Source organism: Zalophus californianus, chromosome 4, assembly GCF_009762305.2.
Source record: "Zalophus californianus isolate mZalCal1 chromosome 4, mZalCal1.pri.v2, whole genome shotgun sequence".
Classification (NCBI taxonomy): Eukaryota; Metazoa; Chordata; class Mammalia; order Carnivora; family Otariidae; genus Zalophus; species Zalophus californianus.
This window is the reverse complement of record NC_045598.1, coordinates 63,677,450-63,701,051: the sequence shown is the minus strand read 5'-3', so window position 1 is coordinate 63,701,051 and position 23,602 is coordinate 63,677,450. Positions and strand designations below refer to the sequence as shown.

The 23,602-nt window shown below is 38.4% G+C and overlaps 1 protein-coding gene across 3 annotated transcripts in view; it reads right to left on the bottom strand.

Moving 5' to 3' along the window:
• Nucleotides 1-330: 330 nt before the first annotated feature.
• ST6GALNAC3 (ST6 N-acetylgalactosaminide alpha-2,6-sialyltransferase 3) overlaps nucleotides 331-23,602 on the bottom strand; it is a 546,815-nt gene continuing 523,543 nt past the window's right edge. The window contains exons 4-6 of one of the 3 annotated variants that reach the window (XR_003516033.1): nucleotides 21,867-21,930; nucleotides 15,815-15,922; nucleotides 14,726-14,748 (exon numbers count right to left, since the gene is read on the bottom strand). Coding sequence is in view for 2 of the 3 variants with exons in the window: in XM_027572622.2 (XP_027428423.1) it covers nucleotides 14,562-14,748; nucleotides 15,815-15,922 (295 nt within the window). In the remaining variant the exon portion in view is untranslated. Of the gene's footprint in view, nucleotides 443-9,561; nucleotides 14,749-15,814; nucleotides 15,923-21,866; nucleotides 21,931-23,602 lie in introns of those variants that run through there. The other 2 variants (XM_027572622.2, XM_027572632.1) reach the window with 2 other exon arrangements.

Below are 23,602 nucleotides of genomic sequence, written 5' to 3'. Positions count from 1 at the left end.
TTTTTTTTTAAGATTTTATTTATTTATTTGACAGAGAGAGAGACAGCTAGAGAGGGAATATAAGCAGGGGGAGTGGGAGAGGGAGAAGCAGGCTTCCTGCTGAGCGGGGAGCCCGATGTGGGGCTCTAACCCAGGACCCTGGGATCATGACCTGAGCCGAAGGCAGATGCTTAATAACTGAGTCACCCAGGCATCTCCTTTGGTGACTTTGATAAAGCAAGCTGCCGTGTTGTTGAGCTGCCCTATGGAGAGGCCCCCATGGCAAGGTATTAAGAATAGCCTCCAGCTTACAGCCATCAAGGAACTGAACTTAGCCAACAACCACATGAACTTGGAAGTGGATTCTTCCCTAGCTGAACTCTGATAGGGTGTCAGTCCTGGTCAACACCTTGATTGCAGCTGTGTGAGAAACGGTACAGAAGAGGTCTCAGATAAGCCATGCCTGCAGAAATTGTGATATAATAAATGTGTGTTGTTTGAAGTGACTAAGTTTGTGATAATTTGTTACACAGCAATAGATAATTAATATAGATGGTCTTTAGGCCATCTATATTCTGTACTTATTCTGTACTTATTTTTATCATAGCACTTATCACATCCTATTCTCTATTACACAAATAACTCCCAAATTTATATCTCTAGACTAGACGTTTCTCTTGAGCTTCATATGCAAAACTTCATTTCAGTGTCCTATATATACCTCAAACTGACCATGTCTAGAACTCAATCTCTAATTGCTTCTTCTATTACATTTCCTATCATAAATAGTAATATCAGTATCTGCCCAATTGTTCAAGCTAACAACTTGATTTCTCTCTTTTCTTTGTGATTTTTTTTTTTTTTTTTTAGATTTTATTTATTTATTTGAGAGAGAGAGACACGGCAAGAGAGGGAACCCAAGCAGGGGGAGTGGGAGAGGGAGAAGCAGGCTTCCTGCTGAGCAGGGAGCCCGATGCGGGACTCGATCCCAGGATCCTGGGATCATGACCTGAGCCGAAGGCAGACGCTTAATGACTGAGCCGCCCAGGCGCCCCTCTCTGTGATCCTTTAAAAAGCAAGTCAGATATATGTCTTTGTTTAAAAACCTTTCTACGCTTTCCATGCATTGCTCTTAAAGTTATAATTCCTAATCACACCCTATAAGACTTATTAAGTTGCATATTTATCTCTAACCACCACTTTCCACTTCTCATCCCTGTGGTTTTCCTCAAGCCAGCCATAGTAAGGAAACCTAGATTTTTGAACTTGTCATGCTTTCTATCTTTTCCTATATTATACTGTTCCTTGTCCATGCTTATCTTCTTCATACCTCCTTTGCTCAATTTGATTCCACTCATTTTCCTGATCTCAGCTTAAATTTACTTTCATCAGGAAGTCTGCCTTGATAATCCCCTTTCCACGTCTTGTCTGTGTTAGGATTTCCTCTGTCATTACCTCCAAAGCACCTGTATTTTTCCTTTCCCAGCACTATCTCATTGTTTGTGAATGCCTATTCACTTCTCTGTGTTTCTCATAACACTGTAAACTTTCATAAAGGCAGGAATTGTGTTGAGATTTTTCACCCAATAAGTCCCTTATGCCTAGTACAGTGTTCCATTTTAATTTGTATTTTCTGTGCACTGTGATGTTCAGCATCTTTTCATGGGCTTATTGTCCATTTGTGTATCTTCCCTTGTGAAGCATATGTTCAAATTGGTTGCCCATTTTTTAAATTGAGATGTTTATCTTTTTATTATTGAGTTGTAAAAGTTCTTTATATATTCAGGATACCAATTCTTTGTCGGCTGTGTGTATTGCAAATATGTTCTCCTGTCTGTGACTTATTTTCATTTCATTTTCATTTTCTTAACAATGTCTTTCAAAACATTTTTAATTTGGTTAAATCTCCATTTGTTAATATTTTTCTTTTATGATTTTTGTTGTTTGTATCTGAGGAAATTTTTGTCTAATCCAAAGTCAGGAAGATTTTATACTTTGTTTTCTTTTAGAATTTTTATTGTTCTTTTATGCTTAGATCAATCATACATCTCAGGTTAATTTTTCTATGTGGTGTGAGGTAAGAGTTGAGATTCATTTTTTTTTCTCATATAGATACCCAGTTGTTTTAGCACCATATATTGAAAAGACTATTCTTTTTTCATTGAATAACTTCAGCATCTTTATAAAAATCAGTTGACCAAGTATATGTGGATCTCTTTCTGGATTCAATCACCATAGCTCATGAGATCACCTGGGTAGCGCTTCTAGCTGAATAGATAATGGAGAAGAGCCTTTTGGAAAGAACATAAGATTTCAGCAGAGATTGAGAAGAGACATGGAAGGTATTAATCTTACAGCTAGCTATCTCCTCTCCCTTTACCCATTCTCCACCCAGAGTAACTCTCCTACCACCAGTACTTTTTCCTGGACTAGGTCACTTCCACAAAGGCATAAGTAGGTTATTCAGGTCATGAAAGCCATTTAATCACATAAGTGTGACTCCTCTTTTAGATTGTCTTTGGAATTTGTAGACCACAAGTGAATGTCAGGACAGGTGCATATGGTGATTTTTTACTTTCCCAGTCTGTTTCTTAGCCCTGCTTAAGTCTCCAGTTAGATGCATATAGCTATCATTACATTAGAAAATTTTCATTTAAGCTCAGTAGATAAGTATAGATGAAAACATCATAAGAAAAAGCATAATCAGGGTAATTCACATTCATGGTAACTCCTAAAGCTGAGAATGAATGCATATCAAGAATAATAATACAAGACTAATTGATCTATATGGATAGAAGGGATAAAATGAATCCATATTTACACCTACATTGGTTCCACATCCTATGCTATTTGAATTCACAGCTTACTTTGAAATGTCTTTGAAAGGTACTGTTTGTTCAATGAATACATTTAAAAATAGTACCAGAGACTTGACTGAACCCTGGGGTCCCCTAGCAGATTTCAGAGCAGACAGGAGAAGAGTTTTTAGCATTTTACTATACCATGGACATTTTCATTTCACTTTTCAAAAATAACTCCTACATTTTCAAACAAACATTGCTCTACTTCTATGAGACACTGCTGTCAGAAAGCCTCATCTTGTGTTAGATGAAAGTGACTTTATGTCTTGGTGGCTGTCTCCTGTATTAATAATTTCTATAAGGCATTGTTAATAGGAATTCAAGATGCACTTCCTGAGATCCACCATGTGCTGCATCATCCTGAGAGTCTGAATCACCCTATAGGTATATTTGAACATTACTTGCACATATAATGTAATGACAATTTTTATATTTGAATCATTTCCTTAGATTTCTTTTACTTCTGTATCATATGCAACATTTTCATTTGCATCATTTTTGTGGCCATTAACTTGTTCTGGGTTATCCTGTAGTTATTTGGAACTTTGATTTAGTTTTCTAATTTTTTTTGTAAACTCCATAAAGATAAGTACCATAGCCTACTCATCTCTGTTCTCTCCAAAGCACTAACAAAGTACCATGAATTTTGTTATATTCCATGTACATTTGTTAAAATAATATTTTTGTACAGATATTAATAAATACCAGGACTAATTCTATAGTTATATATTAATCATATTAGCAAGCTTCCAGTCTACTTACATTGCCAGGAACACAATTAAGCTCATGGCCTATCCAATTCTCAGTAATGAGAAGACAGGTTTGACAGTGTGGGATGATTAAAATGCTTAATGTTCAATTAGTCTTCTTGGATTAAGTCTAGTAAAGGAAAAGACAGGTAATTTAAAGTATTATAGAGAATATTATTTTACAAAAACCTTAAGAGGGCAATTTGAAAAGGGCATTGATTGCTCAAAATGTAAAATATCCAAGGCACCATTTTTTGAAACTACAAAGACCAGATAAAAGGATTATAAATATACTGAAAGTGAGTGATACAGACTAGAAACCAGAAAAATGCAGCAAAACTCGATATGAAGAATTTATTTAATCAAGCAGAAATAGGCGAAGGTGGACAATATAAATGACTCTTAAATCTACAGTGACATCTATTATCATAAATTACCAACATGAGGAATGCTATGATATCAAAAGTAATTTTCTTGAGTCATTACATTTCAAAGACATAGCACAATAGCAAGTATATAAAAATATGAATGTGTGAAATGTGAACAGATTTCCCCCACTGGGAAGCAAAGGAAGTTATAGCTACTTGTGAAGCATTCAGGGATGAAGTCAGCGATCAGCAGTATTAGAGTTGGGGTTGGTGGTTGTGGCATGAACATGTGTGCACCGACCAGCTATGGAATGTACTCCCAACATTTGGGAACCAATTCGGAACATGAATTTGGTGAAATTTGCTATCACTAGAAATAACTTTCTTTTTTTAAAATTTTTTTATTGTTATGTTAATCACCATACATTACATCATTAGTTTTTGATGTAGTGTTCCATGATTCATTGTGTATAACACCCAGTGCTCCATGCAATACGTGCCCTCTTTAATACCCATCACGAGGCTAACCCATCCCCCCACCCCCTCCCCTCTAGAACCCTCAGTTTGTTTTTCAGAGTCCATCGTCTCTCATGGTTCATCTCCCCCTCCAATTTCCCCCCCTAGAAATAACTTGTTTTAAGAGATAGTATCTGAATATGCTGCTGCTAAGGCAAGGAGCCCCCACACTCAGGCATTTTAGGCTAATTTTTTCAGAGCTTCTGTGTCAAATCTTGCTTTTCCACATGGGGGTGCATCCCATTTCATAGAACTTGTGTTTTGGAGGGGACCTTGGGGACCAAGGAATCCAACTTTCTATCTAGTCACATGAAATACTGAAAGAGTAGGTAGTCTGATCTGTCTGTGAATACTTCCCACAAATTTACTCATTCTAAAAACCTACACTCTAATTTTGGATTTTTCTGAATGTCTTGATATAAAATCTGAAATTTTACACATTGGCTGTAGTTCTGTTCAATGGAGCCACAGAATTTGAAACTCATTTTGTACCTGCATTAATGCCTTTTAAATGTTTGAATTTAGTTCTTCCTAAAACCTTCTATCACACTAGCTAAATGTTTCTAATCTCTGGTGCAACACGACTTCTGTTTCTCTTGTGATGCTGGTTGCCCTTCACTTGTTCCCTTTCTTCTGAATGAATTCTCACTTGTCTGTATCTTTAAGGTGTTGTGACTTCCACTGCAATGAAAAGTGAGAAGAACTAATTCATGAAAGAAGAAATACAAATTTCCAAGAAATATGCAAAAGTGTTTAATTTCCATAGCAATCAGCTAGATGCTAATTAAAGCAAGATAACATTTTTAGCATATGTAAAATTGGCAAAGATGGAAAAAATAACACCAATTTTTGGCAAGGGTGCCGGGAAGTAGGCACCTCTGTACGTTGGTACAATAAAAGAGAAAAAAATCAGAGAAGAGTCCAAAACCTCATAAACAAGCCTGTTCATCATATAGTGAAAAATGATGGAGGAATGGTTAAATACATTATGGCACAATAGAGCTATTAAAAATGTTTTAGGAAATTTAGTGACATTGGGAAAATGCTTGCAATTTCTTATTAAGGAGAAAAAACAAGTTTTTAAAAATACTTCCAGAAGTAGTCTGATCAATTCTGAACCTTGTTATCTTGACTTAGACTCTTCTATGCATCTTAGGTCACAGTGACCTTTTAAATTGCTATGTATCACATTAGAGTGTTCTAAAATCTCCAAATATTTTTTATGAGTACTGCTGTAAAGTCCTGCTGTTGTCTTTCTCGAACCTAAGTGCCCTGCTTTACATTAGTTCCTGTCAAATTTCATTTGGTTTTATTGAACCCATATGTTTGTGTTGTTGAATGCTTTTTTCCCCTTTTTATATTGTTCCATATTGAACAGCCACTCACAGCTCTTCATGATCCACAGACCCATTTGCATGACATTAGTGTCCTCATTCGACATTAATGTCCTTTTATCTATCAAATATAATAAAGTAAATCTTTTTTTTTTTTTAACTAGGGATGAAATCCAATGTAATCAGCATTACCAAAAGATGTGTTGGACAAACCATTTTAAGTTCAGGTAAAACTGCCACTAAAGATGGAAAATCATTCTAAGTGAATTGCATTGTATCTATTAAACTTCTGCGGAAATTTAGGCATGAGGAGGAAAATTATTATGGAAGATTACGTAGATTTTTAACCGACTTCATAAGCATAGAAAATAGTATGTTTGCAAAATGTTACCCATGATAGATGCAAGAACTCTTAAGAATGCATTGTGTAAGATGCTGCCGGTGTGTGTAGACACTGTGTATTTGTGTTATTCAGCAGCTTTAGCCATGGGCTAAGGGGTGGTAAGAACCTCCATTTAATCCTTTAAAGCACCTTCAGATATTATCACCTGTTAGCAAGCCTTACCCAGAAATTCAAACCTATGTGATTTACCAACCAGGTGCTATAGTTTCTTGTCCTTAAAAGGAATTCCACATTAATCTGGAAGAAGGTAAACACTGGCAGCTTCTCTTCTCTAATTATTTTGTTTTTAGAGTCTCAACTAATCTCTCTCAATGGACAAACTAAGAAAATTTATATGCTAACATACAAAGCATTTTTCCCAAGACAGCAAATAGTTTATTAGGTGAGAAAGAACTTTAGGATGTGGAATTCTGTTAGCATTAAGGGAAAAGGATTTCTAGATAGCTTAAAGAAAATAATGTGCAAAAATAGAAAGTATTGAGAAAGGAAGAAAAATGTTGGAAGCTGAAGAGAAACATTCTGAAGGGCCTCTCTCCATGGGAATATACCGTGTGCTGGACAAGGGAAATATAGACATATCAGGACCCTTTTCCTTGAACAAGCTCATATGCCAATGTGCATAGAGAACGGGAGGGACACGCATGAGAGATATTTGTTATTTTCAGATATGAGAACCACCAGTTTCATTCTTTACTTAAAAAAAAAAATGATCACAACATTGCATAGACCTGAAGACCAAAGGGAAGTTGATCTTTGTGACATCTTACAAAGGAAAGAGGCACACACACACAAAACTGGTTGATCAGAGGCAAGGATGGATCTATCTTATATTAATCAAAGGTCAGTAAGACGTTACTTCTACTGTTGGTAGAATTAAGTCACTTGAAAGTGTTGCTAGCATGCTAATTTCTGTCTTCATTTCTTTGGGTAAGGGAAAAAATTTCCTCTCTTTTCGACATTATAGGATCTAGAACAATATTTTGTTCCCTCGTTTATTTTGTTTGGGTGTAGATACTGACATCCATGTGAAGAGAAGTTTTTTCTTAAGTGTTCTTAAGAAGGATTATCAACATAATTCATCCATACAGTTGCACATAACAGTAATTTTTTTAAGCTATATGTTATCATGACTAAGAATATTATGACAGACCAGTCTCTGGTCCTTTTCCTCCTGGGACACCAGACAACACTGCCCACCTCTACCAGGCCACATGACTGAGCCTGTCTGATGGAATGTGGATGGAGTCTGCACACCACTTCTGGACTTACGAATGAAACCTTCCAATGCAGAATCCTCCATGCTCTTTCCCCATTAGCAGGCCAAAACGTGAGGTTTCTTAGGGTGCAGAGGAGGGTAAAGCCAAATGATGGGAGGAGCCTGTGTCTTTGAATCATCCAGAGACAAGCTGGTTGGAGAGGAGCATCTAAACAAACCTTATTCTGTTAAGTCACTGAAATGTTGGGGTCATTGGTTATACCGATTAGCCTGCTCCAACTAGGTGTGGACTTTGGGTCATGCTGCTTGGTTACAAAAACCTCATTGTGCCACCTTGGTCAAGCAACTTAACTTCTTTGTGCTTTTCTTTCTTTATATGTGAAACGGTGATAGTAATATTACATACCTCACAGAGTACTTGAGGGGATTGAATGAGGTATACAGCCCTATAATAAACATGGCATATAAGTTATTATAATTTTATTCCCAAAGAAGACTCATTTTAAGATCATATCCAAATAGGGGTTGCCTACAGAGTTTGGTAGAGTACTAGAAGTTGACTTGTAAAATGAAAAACTGCCCACATATAATGTTCAACTTCAAGAGTGCTGAGTTTTCTAGAAAGAAAATTAGGGAGAAAAAGAGGAGTGGAGGAAGAAAAGGAGGGAAATCATGAAGGAAGGAGGGAGGAAGAATGAAGACTTCTGTATTTTAAGCAGCGTACGTACTTACCCATCTTGCTATCAGGTCTGATACAACAAGAATGGAAATATGCCTCAGCATTAGATAGTTAATGTGGACAAAACACATTCTGGAGGCTAACCAACATTTTCTCTTGTCATTGTCTGCAGTAGTACCCTGGACACCTTTCTGCCCTGGGTACTGAGTATATTGAGTATCTCCCTCTGCCCCGCACCCCCACTCCTGACTTGCTTTTTTTCTTTCAATGACAAATACTCTCTGGCTGTGTTCACAACTCCTCACTTACCTTATAGAAGCAAACCAAACTGAAATACACCAGTAGCCCTTTGCCATTTAGTAAGCTTTATTCTAAGGCATGGTGCCTATAAATAAAGCAGTATGATGCTAGAAAAAAAGCTCACCAAGTGCACAAACTGTGCGTTTACAGTCTCTACTATAAATAGATGAAGATTACAGGTTTTTAAAGTGAATGAGAGATTATAGCAAAAATTGTGTGAATTCAGAAAAATGAGTGAAGCATAAAATATACTGTATGTAATAGAAATGGGTATTTACTCAGTAGCAATGACAACAAAGTTAAGCACAAGGAAATTAGTACTTTGAAGATTTAGTAACAAGGAACCATGAAATGCTCTGGTTTGTGTCTCTTTGGAGTTTCTCAGGAGACACTGCTCACTATATAGGCAAAAATGTGAATATATGAAGTTGGCTATTTATTCGTCAAGGTGTTCTTCACTTTTATGAAAGTGAGCTTCTATTTTTCTGAAGTCTCCAAGGCATGAACAAAGGGAAACATGTCTGTGGAGAAAGAAGAGCTTTTCTATTCCATAAACAAATTGTGCCTATTTTCAAAAGGGGGAAAAAAAGTAGAGGACTTAAAAAAACTAAATGAGATTTTCTGCAAAGTTACAATGGCCCAAGGACAATTCTGATTTGATGCTTTAGCAGTTTACATGGAATTTTACTCTAGTGGCTTCTCTAAGTTTCTGCAAAAACAAGCAACAAAACAATATGCTATCTCAGAGTCAAAGAAACCATTTTCAGAGCCTAGTGAATATAGCTTCAAAATTCTCCTCTTCCAACAATATCATATGAGCAGACCATAAAGAAAAAACTCTTTCAGGGGTGCCTGGGTGGCTTAGTCCTTAAGCGTCTGCCTTCGGCTCAGGTCATGATCTCAGCGTCCTGGGATCGGGACCCACATCGGGCTCCCTGCTAGGCGGGAAGCCTGCTTCTCCCTCCCCCACTCTCCCTGCTTGTGTTCCCTCTCTCGCTGTGTCTCTCTGTCAAGTAAGTGAATAAAATCTTAAAAAAGTAAAGAAAAACTCCTTCTGGGTGGCTCAATCGTTAAGTGTCTGCCTTCGGCTCGGGTCGGGTCCTGGGATCGAGCCCCGCATCGGGCTGCCTGCTCTGCAGGAAGCCTGCTTCTCTCTCGGCCTCTGCCCCTGCTTATGTTCCCCCTCTCACTGTCTCTCTCCCTCTATCGAATGAATAAATAAAATCTTAAAAAAAAAAAAAGAAAAAAAACTCTTTCAATCTTGCATGATGATTAAGTCCGGCGGAGCACTTGGGGCAGTGACTTACCTTCCAGAAGGGTATCTGCCCTCGAAGATCACGTGTGGTACAGAGACAGGTGTGGAAACAAAGGGTAGAATTTTACCGGCCAGTGCAGATAGATTATTTCACTAATGAGCAGCCGCATTGGTTTGAGAATTAGGACACTTGGTTTCTGGAGATAATTGGACAATAGGACATGTCAGTTACACCAAGCACCTTCCATACTCAACAGCTCTTAGAGGAGTATCGGTAGCTTGATCATCCTTAACAACAAGGAAGTAAGATACTCACTTTTACATTCCTTAAATTAGTCCTACAATTTCATGATAACAGAAGGTTATGCAGTCTTAGCAATAAACATAGATAACAGAGAATATGGACAATTACCGGGATATGTTCCTTCAATTAGGTGACTGTTTCTGTATTCAGTGTGGGGATTTCTCTGATCATGAGTAGAATCAACACTACTAATCTATCCCTTGGATTCCAGGGATAGACTTTCATTAAGTCATTTATGCATTTTTTCAGCTACCATTCTGTGCTTTAAAAAAAGTTATGGAAACAGTACTAGAGAAGGAGATATGAGATAAGAATTTGAGGCTCAGGACTGCCATTAGTCTGTGTTATAGCCATGGGCAATCACTTCACTTCTATAGGTCTATTTCTTCAACTCCAAGAAGGAGGGGTTGAATTGACTGGTCTCTAAACCCGTTGCAGCTCTAAAAGTCTAGAATACTTACAAAGGTTAGCACTGAAGAGTCACTGGATCTATGAATACTGTTAAAATGATGAGGTCTTGCATTTTAAAAATGCAGTTGAGGGAAAAGCATTTTTCCCCCTCATGGCTCTGGGACTGTAAATCATTTGTTCTGCTAAGGTATGTAATCGCCTGACGTGGGGCAATATAGTTTGTTCTATGCATTCGAAATGCCACATTAAATGCTAGATGGGTATGTTGTTAAAAAAAAAAAGTAAACCTTCTGATTATATTATCTTCCTTATTAAAATGAAAACTGAGCTTACAATTAGCATCCAAGTAACACAACCATGTGAAGTATTCAGTGTTTTTTCCTAAGGAAGTAACAAGTGATTCTCTTCTGATGGCTTTATACTTCTGGAAAGGTCAGCAAAGTCCCCAATTCAGACTCTTGCTCCCACAACGGCTGGTTCATTTCAAATCCTCAAAGTGTAATCTCCTTATACACTTTCCTCTTTTCAGAATAGTCACAGTTCTCTAACCATATAATAAAAACCATGCAAATCTGAGTATTGCTTATGTCAAAGGCAGGCTTATTTGGAATAAGCCTGGAATAAGGGGACCAATGTTCATTCACTTCAGTGTGAATGCAGCTTGATGTAGTGTTTTCCAGTGTGACTAGGTGAACTGCGATCATCAGAGCCTACAACAGAGATTGCTATCCTTAGAGGTCTGATCTGTGACAACTGTGGCATCTGTGTTCTCAGTTCTAGATAGAGCAGCTTCTCCAGCTTTATTCTATGGGCCAGCCATTGAATATTATCTGATGTACTCTTTACAATCGGTATGTTTAATTTGGATTTTTGCCTTATTTTTTCATCAGGATTCAAAATGTAAACCAACAAATTTCATTGAAGTCTAAAATAGGTTTTCTGTGATTCATACATACCACTGAAAAATAGAGGATTACAGGTATGATTTTAAACACACACACACACACACACACACACAGTGACTCTATGTGCATATATACAAACATCCTTCCAAACTGGTTTTTCTTTGATAGGTTTCATAGCAAGGTAAGATATAGTCTAGAAGTTTTCTAATTCACATTACCATCATAACAATATAAATCATTACTACTTAGTCACGAGGCTAACTTAGAAAAGACTCAAACATTCATTTTAAAACTGTTTTTAAATTTCCTTGCTTTTTTTCTAAAATTCTGCAGAATTAAAAATAATATTTACTCTATTATTTCTAGCATGCATGTTTTTAACGCTGATTTCAGCAAATTGTGGCCATTTTCAATAGTCCATTTGCCTAAAGCCTTGGATGGAATTGGAATATGTTTGTTTTTTACAGATGTTAATTAACTTCTGGAATAGATATACATCAGTGATGAGTGAGTTTGGTTGAATTCTTCAATGTTTAGCTGCTGGGTGAAATCTTTCAGTTGGCTAGAACCAGTGAAATTGGCCAGAAACTTGTGTGACAAGTTTGAATTTCTCCTTTGTCATTCTCTTCTCTATCCGTAAATCTTAGATGACAAATTTCTCAATATGGGAGAAATTACACTTTGTATTTCCACTAGAATTGGGAAGCTGAGGGTAAAGAGGAACAGGAAATGGAAGCAGGGAACATTAAGACTACAGAGAAAAATAAGTTACGTGATTCTCTCAAAATGCTGATTACACTGGAAATCATCCAATTAGGTTTCCAAATTGAGAATACTGGTTTTTTTGTTTCCCACTTTTAGAAAAAAGGAGGCAAGAGACAACAATAGAAAGTGGGGTTGGGGTTCAGTTAAGGAAAAAAGGGGGGAAGGGAGAGCAAGGAAGAGAGGAGAGGGGAGGCCCCCCTTCACCCTTCCAGAGGAAACGCTGACTTTTCTACACACACCTCCCACAGCAGGGTACCTGTGGGCGTGGCAAAGTCTCTTTCCTGGAGAGGCAGGGGAGCCAGGAAGGGGGCAAAGTGTCTTATTAGTAAGGACTAAAACAAATCGATTTAACCCTCCATTTACCAGAAAATGAAATAAATTATGGCATTCCCTGAAGCATTGTGATAATCAAATGTTCCTTTTTATTTAAAAGTGGAACTTCGGTGTCAAAACAGGGGGAAAACCATCTGTATTACAATTTTAACATTTGCAACTGTTTATTTTTCTTTGAGTGGGCATTTCCATCCATCGTCCGCTCAACAAAACCTGACATACCTAGAACTGAAAAGCACACGAGGAAAAAACAGGAGTGTTGAAGGAAATGGCGTTTGGCCATTTTCTTGGCTCTGAGTACTGGTGTTAACCAAATGGCAAGCAGAGAGCAGCAAAGAGGATTTTGCCCAGGATGGCCCCACTTAATGAGAACTTATCATGGGATCCAGCACTGGTAAAGACCTGCAAAGGGCTGCTGACGTGAAATGCGTCATCACTTTCATCCTTCAAACCATTCTGTCAATTGTATCATTTGCAAGGATATTTTTGTCTCTTGGCTACTCTGTCAGCAAATCAACCCTCTCATATTTAATGAGCAATGAGTGTATGGAGAACAATGTCATCTCAAGATGGGACAGAAAACTATTTCTCTGCGTTCATTCCCTCCTGGTGTCCCTGCTTCCTCATTTTTCTCTACCTAAAAAGTCATTAAAAAAAAATTCAAAAGTACCTACATTCACAGGAGTCCTAGTCTATGGCCAGGACAATCCTTGTGATACTTTTTGCAAAATCCTGATATAATATATTGTATTTGGCACTGAAATCAATTGGTTACTAGTCTACATAAATGTATTCTATACAAATTCTATACAATATTCTATACAAATATTAGCAGAGGGAAAGATCTGGAATATATCAAAGCAAAGAACAAATTGCAGATCGTCTGCTAAGGAGATGTGAAAATGTGCAGGCAATAGCCCAGTGGGGTGGTCACAGGCATCACATAGGACAGCATATATATAAGGACTTTAAATGACAAAGCACTTTGGACATTAAGGTCATTATTAGTGTTGTTATTCTGGTATAACAACTGATACACTGTGGGGAAAATGAACCCCAAGAAGGCAAAAGCTCTGGTCAGATTGAATACAAGGAATCATTTCCTCTCCATGTCTAGCGGTTGGCACTGGGCAACGATAATGTACTGTATGGAGAGATGCAGCTGAGCCTATAAAGTAGAAATCTGAATATACAAATATATATTATGAAGTATGGTAGGATACAAATTGATGTAAAAATATGCTTTGCTTTCCTTGTTTCATGTTTAAAAAGCATATATTTTTGTGTTGTTGGCTGTCGAAGCACAGTTAGCAAACCCTTTTGGTTATGTTTTAAGAACGCTTTCACAGTATATGTTATTACAGTGTTGGTATCTTACATATTAAATAGCTTTCTGAAATATTTAGGACTCGACCAAAAATAACTAAGCAGTAATAAAGATCACTCTAGTGACATGTTAAGTTATATTGTTTGGGGTAGTGAGAATGGAGTGGTGAGAGTGAAAATTCCTTAAGATTTGCTAGTTGGCCCATTTTGAATTAAGTGTTTGAATTGTTGAAGAATCCTGATGGGTGGGATGTCCGTGATATCTTCATTGTTAATTAGGCAATGGCCTGAGGCTTTAGCTATAGGAGGTACTGTAGGACCATGGTCTGTCAGGAAGAGATTCCATCCCTGCCTCTGGGTTAACTAGTCACTGCGGTACGATACTTGTACCCAGATAGCGTTTCTTGGGTCAGTGTTTGACAATCAACCATTCTTCAAGATGGTGGAGCTGCTCAAGTTCAAGAGACCAGAGAGTCAATAACTTTGCCTCACGAGGCCAAATCCCATGGCTTCTGAAAGTTACTCACTGTTCAAGAATTCTGGGCAGCTTTCTTGAAGGATAATCTTCCCATTTCTTAGGTCACTGCTGTCATGTTACTGGCCTTCATTGCAATTCCAGTTAAATTATAAAGTGCAGTATGTAACGTTGAACCTTCAGAAAGAGTGTAAAGAGCACATCCACCCTCCATGAAATCCCAAGTTCAAATTACTGGCAGAGTCACCATCCATTTTGGAGAATGTACAGAAACTTGGTCATTGTTGCTGTCTTTATCGTCACCATCATCAGCATCATGAGCATCACAGTTGTGGTATTATGATCATGTCAAGTGTTGTGGCAAGATCAGAAAAAACTAACATCAAGACACTGTCCAGTTTGGGTGTGTGAATATTATCCTGTGTTTCTTGGCCCATTTAGCAAACACTTTCTTTTCAGTGATAAACCTATGCCCCCCATATGGAGCATGTTCATGAAGAAAATATTCATCACACTCATCTCTTCCTTGTTCATAGTAATGATAGGGGACTTTTCTATATCCTTCTGTCCTAAAAAAGAAAAAAAAAAAAAGAAAAGAAAAGGAGAGAAGAATTGAGATGAAGAATGGAGCATTCATTTGCAAGAATCCATTATGTGCCTAGTAAATGCATTTACTTGCAAACCCATGCATGATTCTTGTCCATGAACTCAGTTAAAAGCTATTATGTATAAAAGCTTTTAGGAAGATTTACCAGATCCTTAGTGCCTTAATAAATCAAATAAAATTTATATATCACACCAATTGCATTCAAACATCTACCTATCTTGGAAGGAGGAAACAGTGTATAATGGAGGCAAACTTCAGAGGGCCTGATGCTCTTACAGAGCTTGAAGAAGCTTTGTGATTTTTCACAGTAAGATATTTGGTACATTTGTGCTTCATTATACTTAGGGTAGAAATATTTGATCATGAAGATTGTGGCTTAGTTACCATTTTGACAATATGATTAAAATACTCTCTGAGTTACATTATGCCAATTGTTAATGTGGAAGTATATTTCATTACCTTGATGAAGCAAGGAGGGTTTATTTTATTAAATAATTAGAAATGATCCCTCCAGCAGGGATATACTGTAGATAAACATATCTATTTTAAATATGGATCTGGCAGATTACTCACTTATTAGTAAACTATAATTTCCAGGAATTCTTGCTAAGCTGTCAGCTTCTCTGAGGCTTCAGGACATTTTGTCCTTCATGATCAAATATAACCATTGAGTAGCTAGCTATCCATCAAGCCATTAGAGCAGCAGAAATGACAAACTTGCTTTGCAAATTAAATTACCACTAAACTTGCTCTGTATTTCCAAGCCACAAATCCCTGATATGCCACTGATTAAGGGGAAAATGTTCCTTCTGACATTTGACATTAGATTGTGGTAAATATTTTTCTTTTTATCACCCCTAAAAGTCACAACTTGATGCACTGACAATAAAATGTCATGTCAGCAAAGAGCACCAGGAAATAATTGTCACTTTATCTGTTTCTCCGATTTATGGTATTAAAATGAATTGTGATATTTTGACAAGATATCAGAATTGGAGATGCATAAAAATAATTTCCTGTGATCTTACTTGCAGTAGGTGTCATTTATCATCCCGTAGACGTGAATGCCATAACAGGCATCCATGGCCAGAATGAAGGTAAACCACCCTGTGCTGAGATAAGAGCCAGACTGGACTCTGTGGGGGGGAACAGAAACAAACAACAACAAACAAAACAAAACAAACAAAAAAACATACACAGAACAACAATAAAGTGTGGTGAGAAATGAGCAACCTTTTATCAAAAGCATAGCCCTTGTTATCAGGAAAAAGCATTAAGAAACTTGACAACCTGTTGAAGATACACACTTATTTTGAATTATCTCTGAATAATTTATAGGCATGCTCTCACTCTTACTACCTTAAGCCTAGAAGCTATGCTGTATGGAAGAGAAGCCATATGGCAAATATCTGAAGTCAAATAATCCTGCTCCCTTCGGGTAAAAAATAATTTATTTGATTTTCCATAAGACACAGTTTAGTGCTGTATATCAGAGGACAGGTTTTCTAAAGTTGCTTGGAGCCCTGATGGGAACTGAATGATAATGGTGTTATTTTGCTTACCTGGACATATCACTTTCTTTAAGACTTGTTGGGTTTCTAAGTGTAAATTGGATGCAGTGTAGGTGAATGACTTGCTCTATGAGAGCATCTGAAAAGTTTTCCTTCACTGATTTCTAGGCATCATGAGACAAGACTTTTCCTTTGTAAGACCTCTGTTACCAATCTCTTCAACACATTTTTATTGAACACCTACTATGTGCAATTACTATCGTAAATGCTGGCGATATGGCAATCATCAAAACAACCAAAGATTTTCTCTTCGTAGATTTGGAGGTGGCTATGTTTATGAAGGTTAGCCTCAGAAGGCCTCTTTGATAATGGAAGCAAAGATCTGGGTTGCGGTGGGGAGAAGAAGGTTGCTGTTGGTGCTGGGGTGGGAATAGTAAGAAGCCATGTGGAACATATTGGAAAAGATGGTCTCTCATGTGCAGTCTTTCAACTCTCATCTCGGCCGCATTAAGAATGGGCTTTGACAGGTCATGACCAAGCCCCATGTCGGGCTCTCTGCTCAGTGGGAGGCTGCTTCTCCCTCTGCCTGCTGCTCCCTCTGCTTGTGTGCTCTCTCTCTCTCTCTCTCTGTCAAATAAATAATAAAATCTTAAAAAAAAAAAAAAAGAATGGGCTTTGAGCCTGGACCACTTCCTTTATAAGAGATCCTCACATCCTGCGCTTGGTTATTGTCTTGTGTGGGGATATCGTTCCCTGTTTCAGACTCAATGTGTACTCCTTTGTTCCGCTTAGGTATACATATTACATGACACCTGGTCAACTGCATACTATATCTGTCCCCTGCCAGGAGGGGACAGGGTCCTTTGGTTGCCTGCAGGCCAAGGGCTCTGAATCAGTTGCCAGGAAGGACCAAAAGGCCATGAGGACCAAGGCTCACTATGAGAGCTGATCTTGTTCTATCTCCTTTCTATGTGAGTAAAGCATTTCTCTATCCAGTGTTTGTGTTGTGCTTTTCTTGGCAGTTCAAATAAGACACAGTGGGAAGAAGTGCTTGGACTTCTACCTCTGGTGATAGGAGACAGATGTCACCTGCTCAACAGACCATATGAGAGGAAAGTGTTCCAGGAAGAGAAAATGTAAAGGGTAAATCATAAAGATGGAAGTGTGCTTGGTATGTTTAAGGAAAAGAGGGAAATCATAGTAACCGAAGGGGGAGAGTGGCCGATGTAGTTAGGTGTTGTGTTGATTGGAAGGGTCTGCCAAATTTCGATGGCTCAAAGGAATGCTGGATGAAAAGCTCTATCTCCATACTTGACTTTAGCCAAGGGGACCCAATCCATCCAAAACAGATGACTGTCTATCTCCTTAATCTCTTCCCATAGGAGCATTTGGGTCTCACCAGGTTATCTGGCAACTGTGCAGCACCATTTCTAAAAAAGACTACATTTCATACCTTCCATCTAGACTTCCTGGCATGCTGGAGCGTTGCCAGCTCTTCTAGAAACTGACACTTAGCCACTGATAACCACTCTCTGGGTACAGCCCTCCAGCCAGTAGTCACTTCCCACTGATGTCCTGTATTGTTGATGTAATTCTCCAGCACCAAGCCATCAATGTGTTATACTTAGAACCCTGGATCCTTTGATTCTTTTTTTTTTACAGTCATTGTTTAGTATCAGTTGACTTACAACATGTAAGCATTTCAGGAGCAACACAAGCTCGCAGAGGGGTATGATAACTGGATTTTCTCACTTCTATTTTAATTGACTCTGGATGTTTTTTAAGGAGAGACAAAGCCAGTCCATACATATCCGTCCCCTCTGCTCACTTGCCACTGAGCCTGAAATGCCACCGCGTAAATCGTCTTCCTGGTGTGTCTTCTAAGTGGAAAATATTCCAGAAACAGGATCACATGGAGTTACGTGCACTTTCCTCCGGGATAAGAATAGTAGCAGCAGCATGGGTTAGGAATGGGTGCCAAATGGGAGGGGGGATATGCCAGAGGGAGGTGGGATACACTCAAGAGCAACTTTGCTTGTTATACAATTTGACTTGCCGTCCGACCTGTCTTCTGAGGTCTGAGGGAGAGCAGCAATGATGAGATCTGCTTCACACACCATCGGCTTAAATGTCCTCATGTGAAAATTGGGAGAGATCAGAAGATGCAAGAGTCTTGATTAGAAGCTCCCAAAATGAATCTAGAAATTTTGTCTGTGTACTGACTGTTTTCCAGTTATATTCCTATTTGAACGGTACACCCCTTTTACCTCTTTTTGCCTTCTCATTCTACGTGTTTCAACCTTTCTATTCCCTCTATCCTTCTTCATTACTAGGCTGACCATGCACTAGCAGAGATCACTAAAAATTACAACATTTATTTGTACACAATAAGAAAAGTAGGTCTCACTTACTTGTTTTACTAACAGACATTGATTGCAATCCTATGCCAGAAATTAGTGGTGAAATATATACACATATGTGTGTGTGTGTGTGTGTGTGTGTGTGTATTTTTTTTTTAAGTGTACGTGGAACCCAATGCAGGGCTTGAACTCACAACCCTGAAATCAAGACCTGAGCTAAGAGATCAAGAATCAGACACCTAACTAACCCAGCCATGTAGGTGCCCTGTGATGAATATTTTCTTAAAGAATACATGGTCTAGTGGGGGGTAGCACACGTGTCAAGACCAACACAATACATGTAACAAAACACAAGCCCATGTGTTTCAGAGTCAGTACAGAGTGCAATATGAAACTGAGAGTGTGGATACCTAGGTTCACATTCCAGCTTTGTCACTACCAAGCCTTGGACAATGTTTTTAACCTCTTTGGGTCATCTTAGTTCCCTTGTCTCTAAAATGAGATGGTTGAACTAAGTCATATCTAAAATTTGTTCCAATTTTAAAACCAAATGCTTCTGTGATTGTCACCCTCAACAGTTGATCCGTTTTAAGCTTTGCCCATTCTACAGTAATATGCTCCACACATGCTGAATGTGTAACTAACAAACATGTTCATCAGTCAGATCGCCTTTAATGCCCACTTGTGTGGTGGGCATGCACCTAAATGTCTGAGGCATATATAAAGAGGGTGTAAAGTTTTACCTCACAATGGTGGTAGCTATAGTCGCTAAACTCTTCCCTCTTTCACACTATTGCTCATGGAACGTGCTGGAATGGCTGTCCAAGACCAAGGACACAATGAGATCATAGTATTCAGAGTAAAGGTTAATTTGAGTGAGAGAAAAAGTAAACCAAAATTAGGGCAAAATGTTTTTCTTTTTATGTGGTTTTCTGGGTGTCAGTGTGTCCACAGAGTGGCTAACTGTCAAGGACCAAGATAATATTATAGCTCGAGCATAAAGTGTGGTGAGGGGGAGGTCATTTGTATGACGTGTGGACCTCTACTCTGCAAAACAAGTTCTCCTGGCTCATTCTGATCCAGATAGTCACGTTGAGTGTTCAACAGCAAACTTTCAGAATGGAAGCAAAGGATAAATAGGGTACAGTTGTCAGAGTGGTTCCTCTACATAATCTGTCTTCTCTTCACCCAGGAAAAGAAGGTCAAGAATTTCAGAGTTTGGCATCTGGTCAAAGATCTTTCCATCTTACTCACTGATAAGGACATTTTACCATGTCTCGGATACTTGATGACTTTTAAGCCTAACCTATTACTTTTAAGCAAAACCTCATTTTGTTTCTGGATAGACAGATCATAATAGTTAGGCTGAAAATCTTCAAGTAAGCTGTGTTGCATTTGGTTCCGACTGTGGGGACTCATACTGCTTAAGTGCCCTGTCCTAAAAACGGCACTTTAATTAGACAGTTGCATTTTCTCTCTCTGGTGCCTCTGATAAATTTGGGATGTAAAATCATGTGAGATTTCTTACCCATAGTACATGCTGGGGATAGCAAAGTGGTTTCTTCTCAAAATACTTGGAGCTAATGTCATCTACAGAATATTTACAGTGGCATAATGGCAACTGCTAGATTAATCCAGAAATTCTTCTGAATAATGGCCTTGGTGATCTGGGTCCCTAATGGAACTCACTGGCCTGGATGGCACTGGCTCTGGGAATTCTTATAGTTAAACCACTCCAAACTCCTGCTGTGTGGGTGTGCTAGAAATGAGGATGTATAAATTATGCCCAAGTAGACCTCTGGGGGCTCAATAAAAACAACAAAAAGACTTGAGCCGATGTATGTGAAATTGTTTATGCTTTTCAGCTAGAAGGGACCTAGGGATAACTATCGGATGCTTTTAAAAATTCTTAAAGGGTCTCCTCTGGGGCCAAATACTGTCTTGTAATTTGTCACTCATGCACGCGGCACTAACTGTACCAGCTGGCCATCAGCCATGGCACTTTTTATACCTTCTACATTTGGGGATCGATAAAAACAATTATTGTCATCTACAAATAAACAATCAAGATTCCCATAGGGATGATAAGAGAATTTAAACCCCTAATTCAATACAATAAGAAAGCTTAAATTAACGTGGCAGAATCATGAGCCATGCCGAGGAAAATAAAGGCAGAAGTGTTAAGAGGAAGCTATCAATCATTTGTTTCCACTGGCCAAGCTTTGCATCCCACTGCTCCTTGGTAATCAAGATCCTTACTACTTGGAAACGACTTTAAATTTACTTGCTCATCTCTTGGAAAAATGATGCTGTCAACACCTTGATATAGCACATGCTTGAAGGCATATCATTTAAAATATGATCTTTCATCTAGTTTATTACCCATAAAATATAAGCTACCTTGCCCCTTGATGTTTACTTACTGTTGCTTGATGTCTAAAGGTCATCACATGCCCAAAGGGATTCGTTGTCTGTCAAGCTATCCTTATTTTTACCAATCTCAATCTTTTTGGCTGTCAGCATGCTTCATTCACCTGTACTTTTGCTTCTGAGCATACTCTCTCATCTTTTCATTTCTGAAAACATATTGCGAAGCATTTTCTTCCTATTGCCTGGAAAGCTTGAACTTTCTAATGAGTGAGATTTCCCTTCTGGGGAATTTCAGGGGAGGAACTGAAGAAACTAAAATGGATACTCTTCAGAAGAAAATGGGATTACACTGAATCTACTATTTATTCATAGGATGCCCTGCTAATTATTGAACACCATTAACTCAGTGACTTGGGTTCTGAACTCAAGAAACTTGCCTTTGATGAAATAATAGCACTTTCTCTTTATCAGGGTTTCTCAATCTAGTACTATTGATATTTTAGATGAGATAATTCTTTTTTGGGGGCTGCTGCTCTGTGCAATAAGTTCTTTTTCATAGCTCACCAGATTCTCCTTTGTTCCAAGATCACCTGTGCCCTAAAAGGGCAATAGATTTCTTGATTCTCCAATGCCTCCTCTTGACTTGAGGGGCTTGCCTTGAGGATGTCCCTGATCCTAAAAATCCAGGTTCTCCCTATCTACAGTTCCCATTCTGCCCACTTGGCTCACTGTCCCACTGCTTTTCTTCAACCAGCCAAACATCTTACTTCTTTCTCTTTCTTTACAAACCTATCTGACGCCATTCAGGTTCGGTCAATATGAAATCATTATTATCTTACCTCTTAATACAATCCTAGGAATCAGCAAATTCACTTGGTCTAGACCCAAAGGGCAAGTCCTGACCTGCAATGGGGAATGTGCAATGGGAAAAGGAAAAACGTGTCAGGTAGGAACAAGGATGAGTCTTAGTTGCCTCAGTCTCTGGTTGCTTCCTCTTCAGGGAATGGTTCCTTTGGGGACCTTTGGCTCAAATTTTTCAGCCTAAATTTTACTGTTTCTTACTCATTTCTTCGATGAACTGATGAAAACAAGGCCTGGGGCACTCCAAGCTAACATTTTAAAAGTATAATTATCATTTATCAAAGCCCAAAGGGGATCAAGACCCTCCCAATAATGGAGGTTTGTTGGAGAGCACAATATTGGCAGCAGCTTCTGAAATCTGCTACACTCAGGAGTAAAAAGGGAATTTAAAACAAGAATTAATCAATATTTCATGTCTTGTTTTAACACTATTGGATCTCCGTTCTCTCATCAATATACTACACTGGCAGGATAAATAAAAATAGCAAAGTAAGTTTCCATATACCTTCCTAGGGAGAAAGAATACCTGACAGAATACAGATTATTCAATTAAAAACATTCTTTCCCCCATTTTTTTTCAAAAGCCCATGGATAATGAAAGAATACATTTAAACAAAGAGACTGGGCAAGAAAAACAGCTGATGATTATCAGTAGCACCTTGGGATTCAATCTAATATTGTGAACCAGTCTAATGGAAGCAGAACTCAAAGTGTGGAAACAATTTGAGCTGTCCCCAAGTCATGTATTTTTGTATATTATTCGATAGTCAGGAGCTATGGAAATACTCTGGAGTTTTCCCATTATATTAACACTGTATATTTGTACTATCTATCAATGGGACATGCCTAGCCAATCTTTAGACAGCAACAACTTTCTGCAAATCAGGCAGCAGAATTCTCGATCTTGGCTTGAATCATTTGCAAATGGACACAAACTTCTCAAATGGATAAAAATGTCATACTGTGGATAGCGATTCTTAAGAGAATGCACCAAGTGAAAGGAATCCAGACATGAAATATAATGAAAAATGGACAGTGAGTAAATGGAGAAAGCAGTAAATCTTAGAGGAAGACTGCTTTACCCTCCCAATCAGCTAATGTGAAATGCCTGTGCTAATCCGTAGGCACTTGGACTGTGAATATAAAAAATAGTTTTCCTGCCATAGAATCAACAGGACTCTCTGACTCGTGATGAATGCAATGAAATTGTACAAAAGAAGCATAATAAGAAATGACTGTGTTCTTTTCAAAACATACATTTAAAAGTAAAATGGTACAGCTCCCAAAGGTATGATTTATGGCTGCTGTAGAAATAGAAGATACCACTCACAAAAATTACTTTGTTCATTCATCTCAGAAATTAAAAGGTTATTTTGCTCTTGCCCTTTGGCTTTCAATCCCCTTCCATTGGAATTGTTGATTTCTGGGATTTCATTCACTTTCTTAAACGAACAATGGAACCTCAGGAATGGCAGGGATGGATGGAGATCTCATGGGCCCACTTCATTAAGGCAGGTCTGGTTCCTTAACCACACGGTATTGACTGAAAGGTATTTCCTCCAAATTCTTATGTTGAAGCCCTAATGCCCAATGTGTTGGCATTTGGAGATGTGGCTTTGGGGAGGTAATTAGCTTTGCGTGAAGTCATGAGGATGGGGCCCTCGTGATGGGATTAGTGCCCTTCTAGGAAGAGGAAGAGACACCAGAGCTCTCT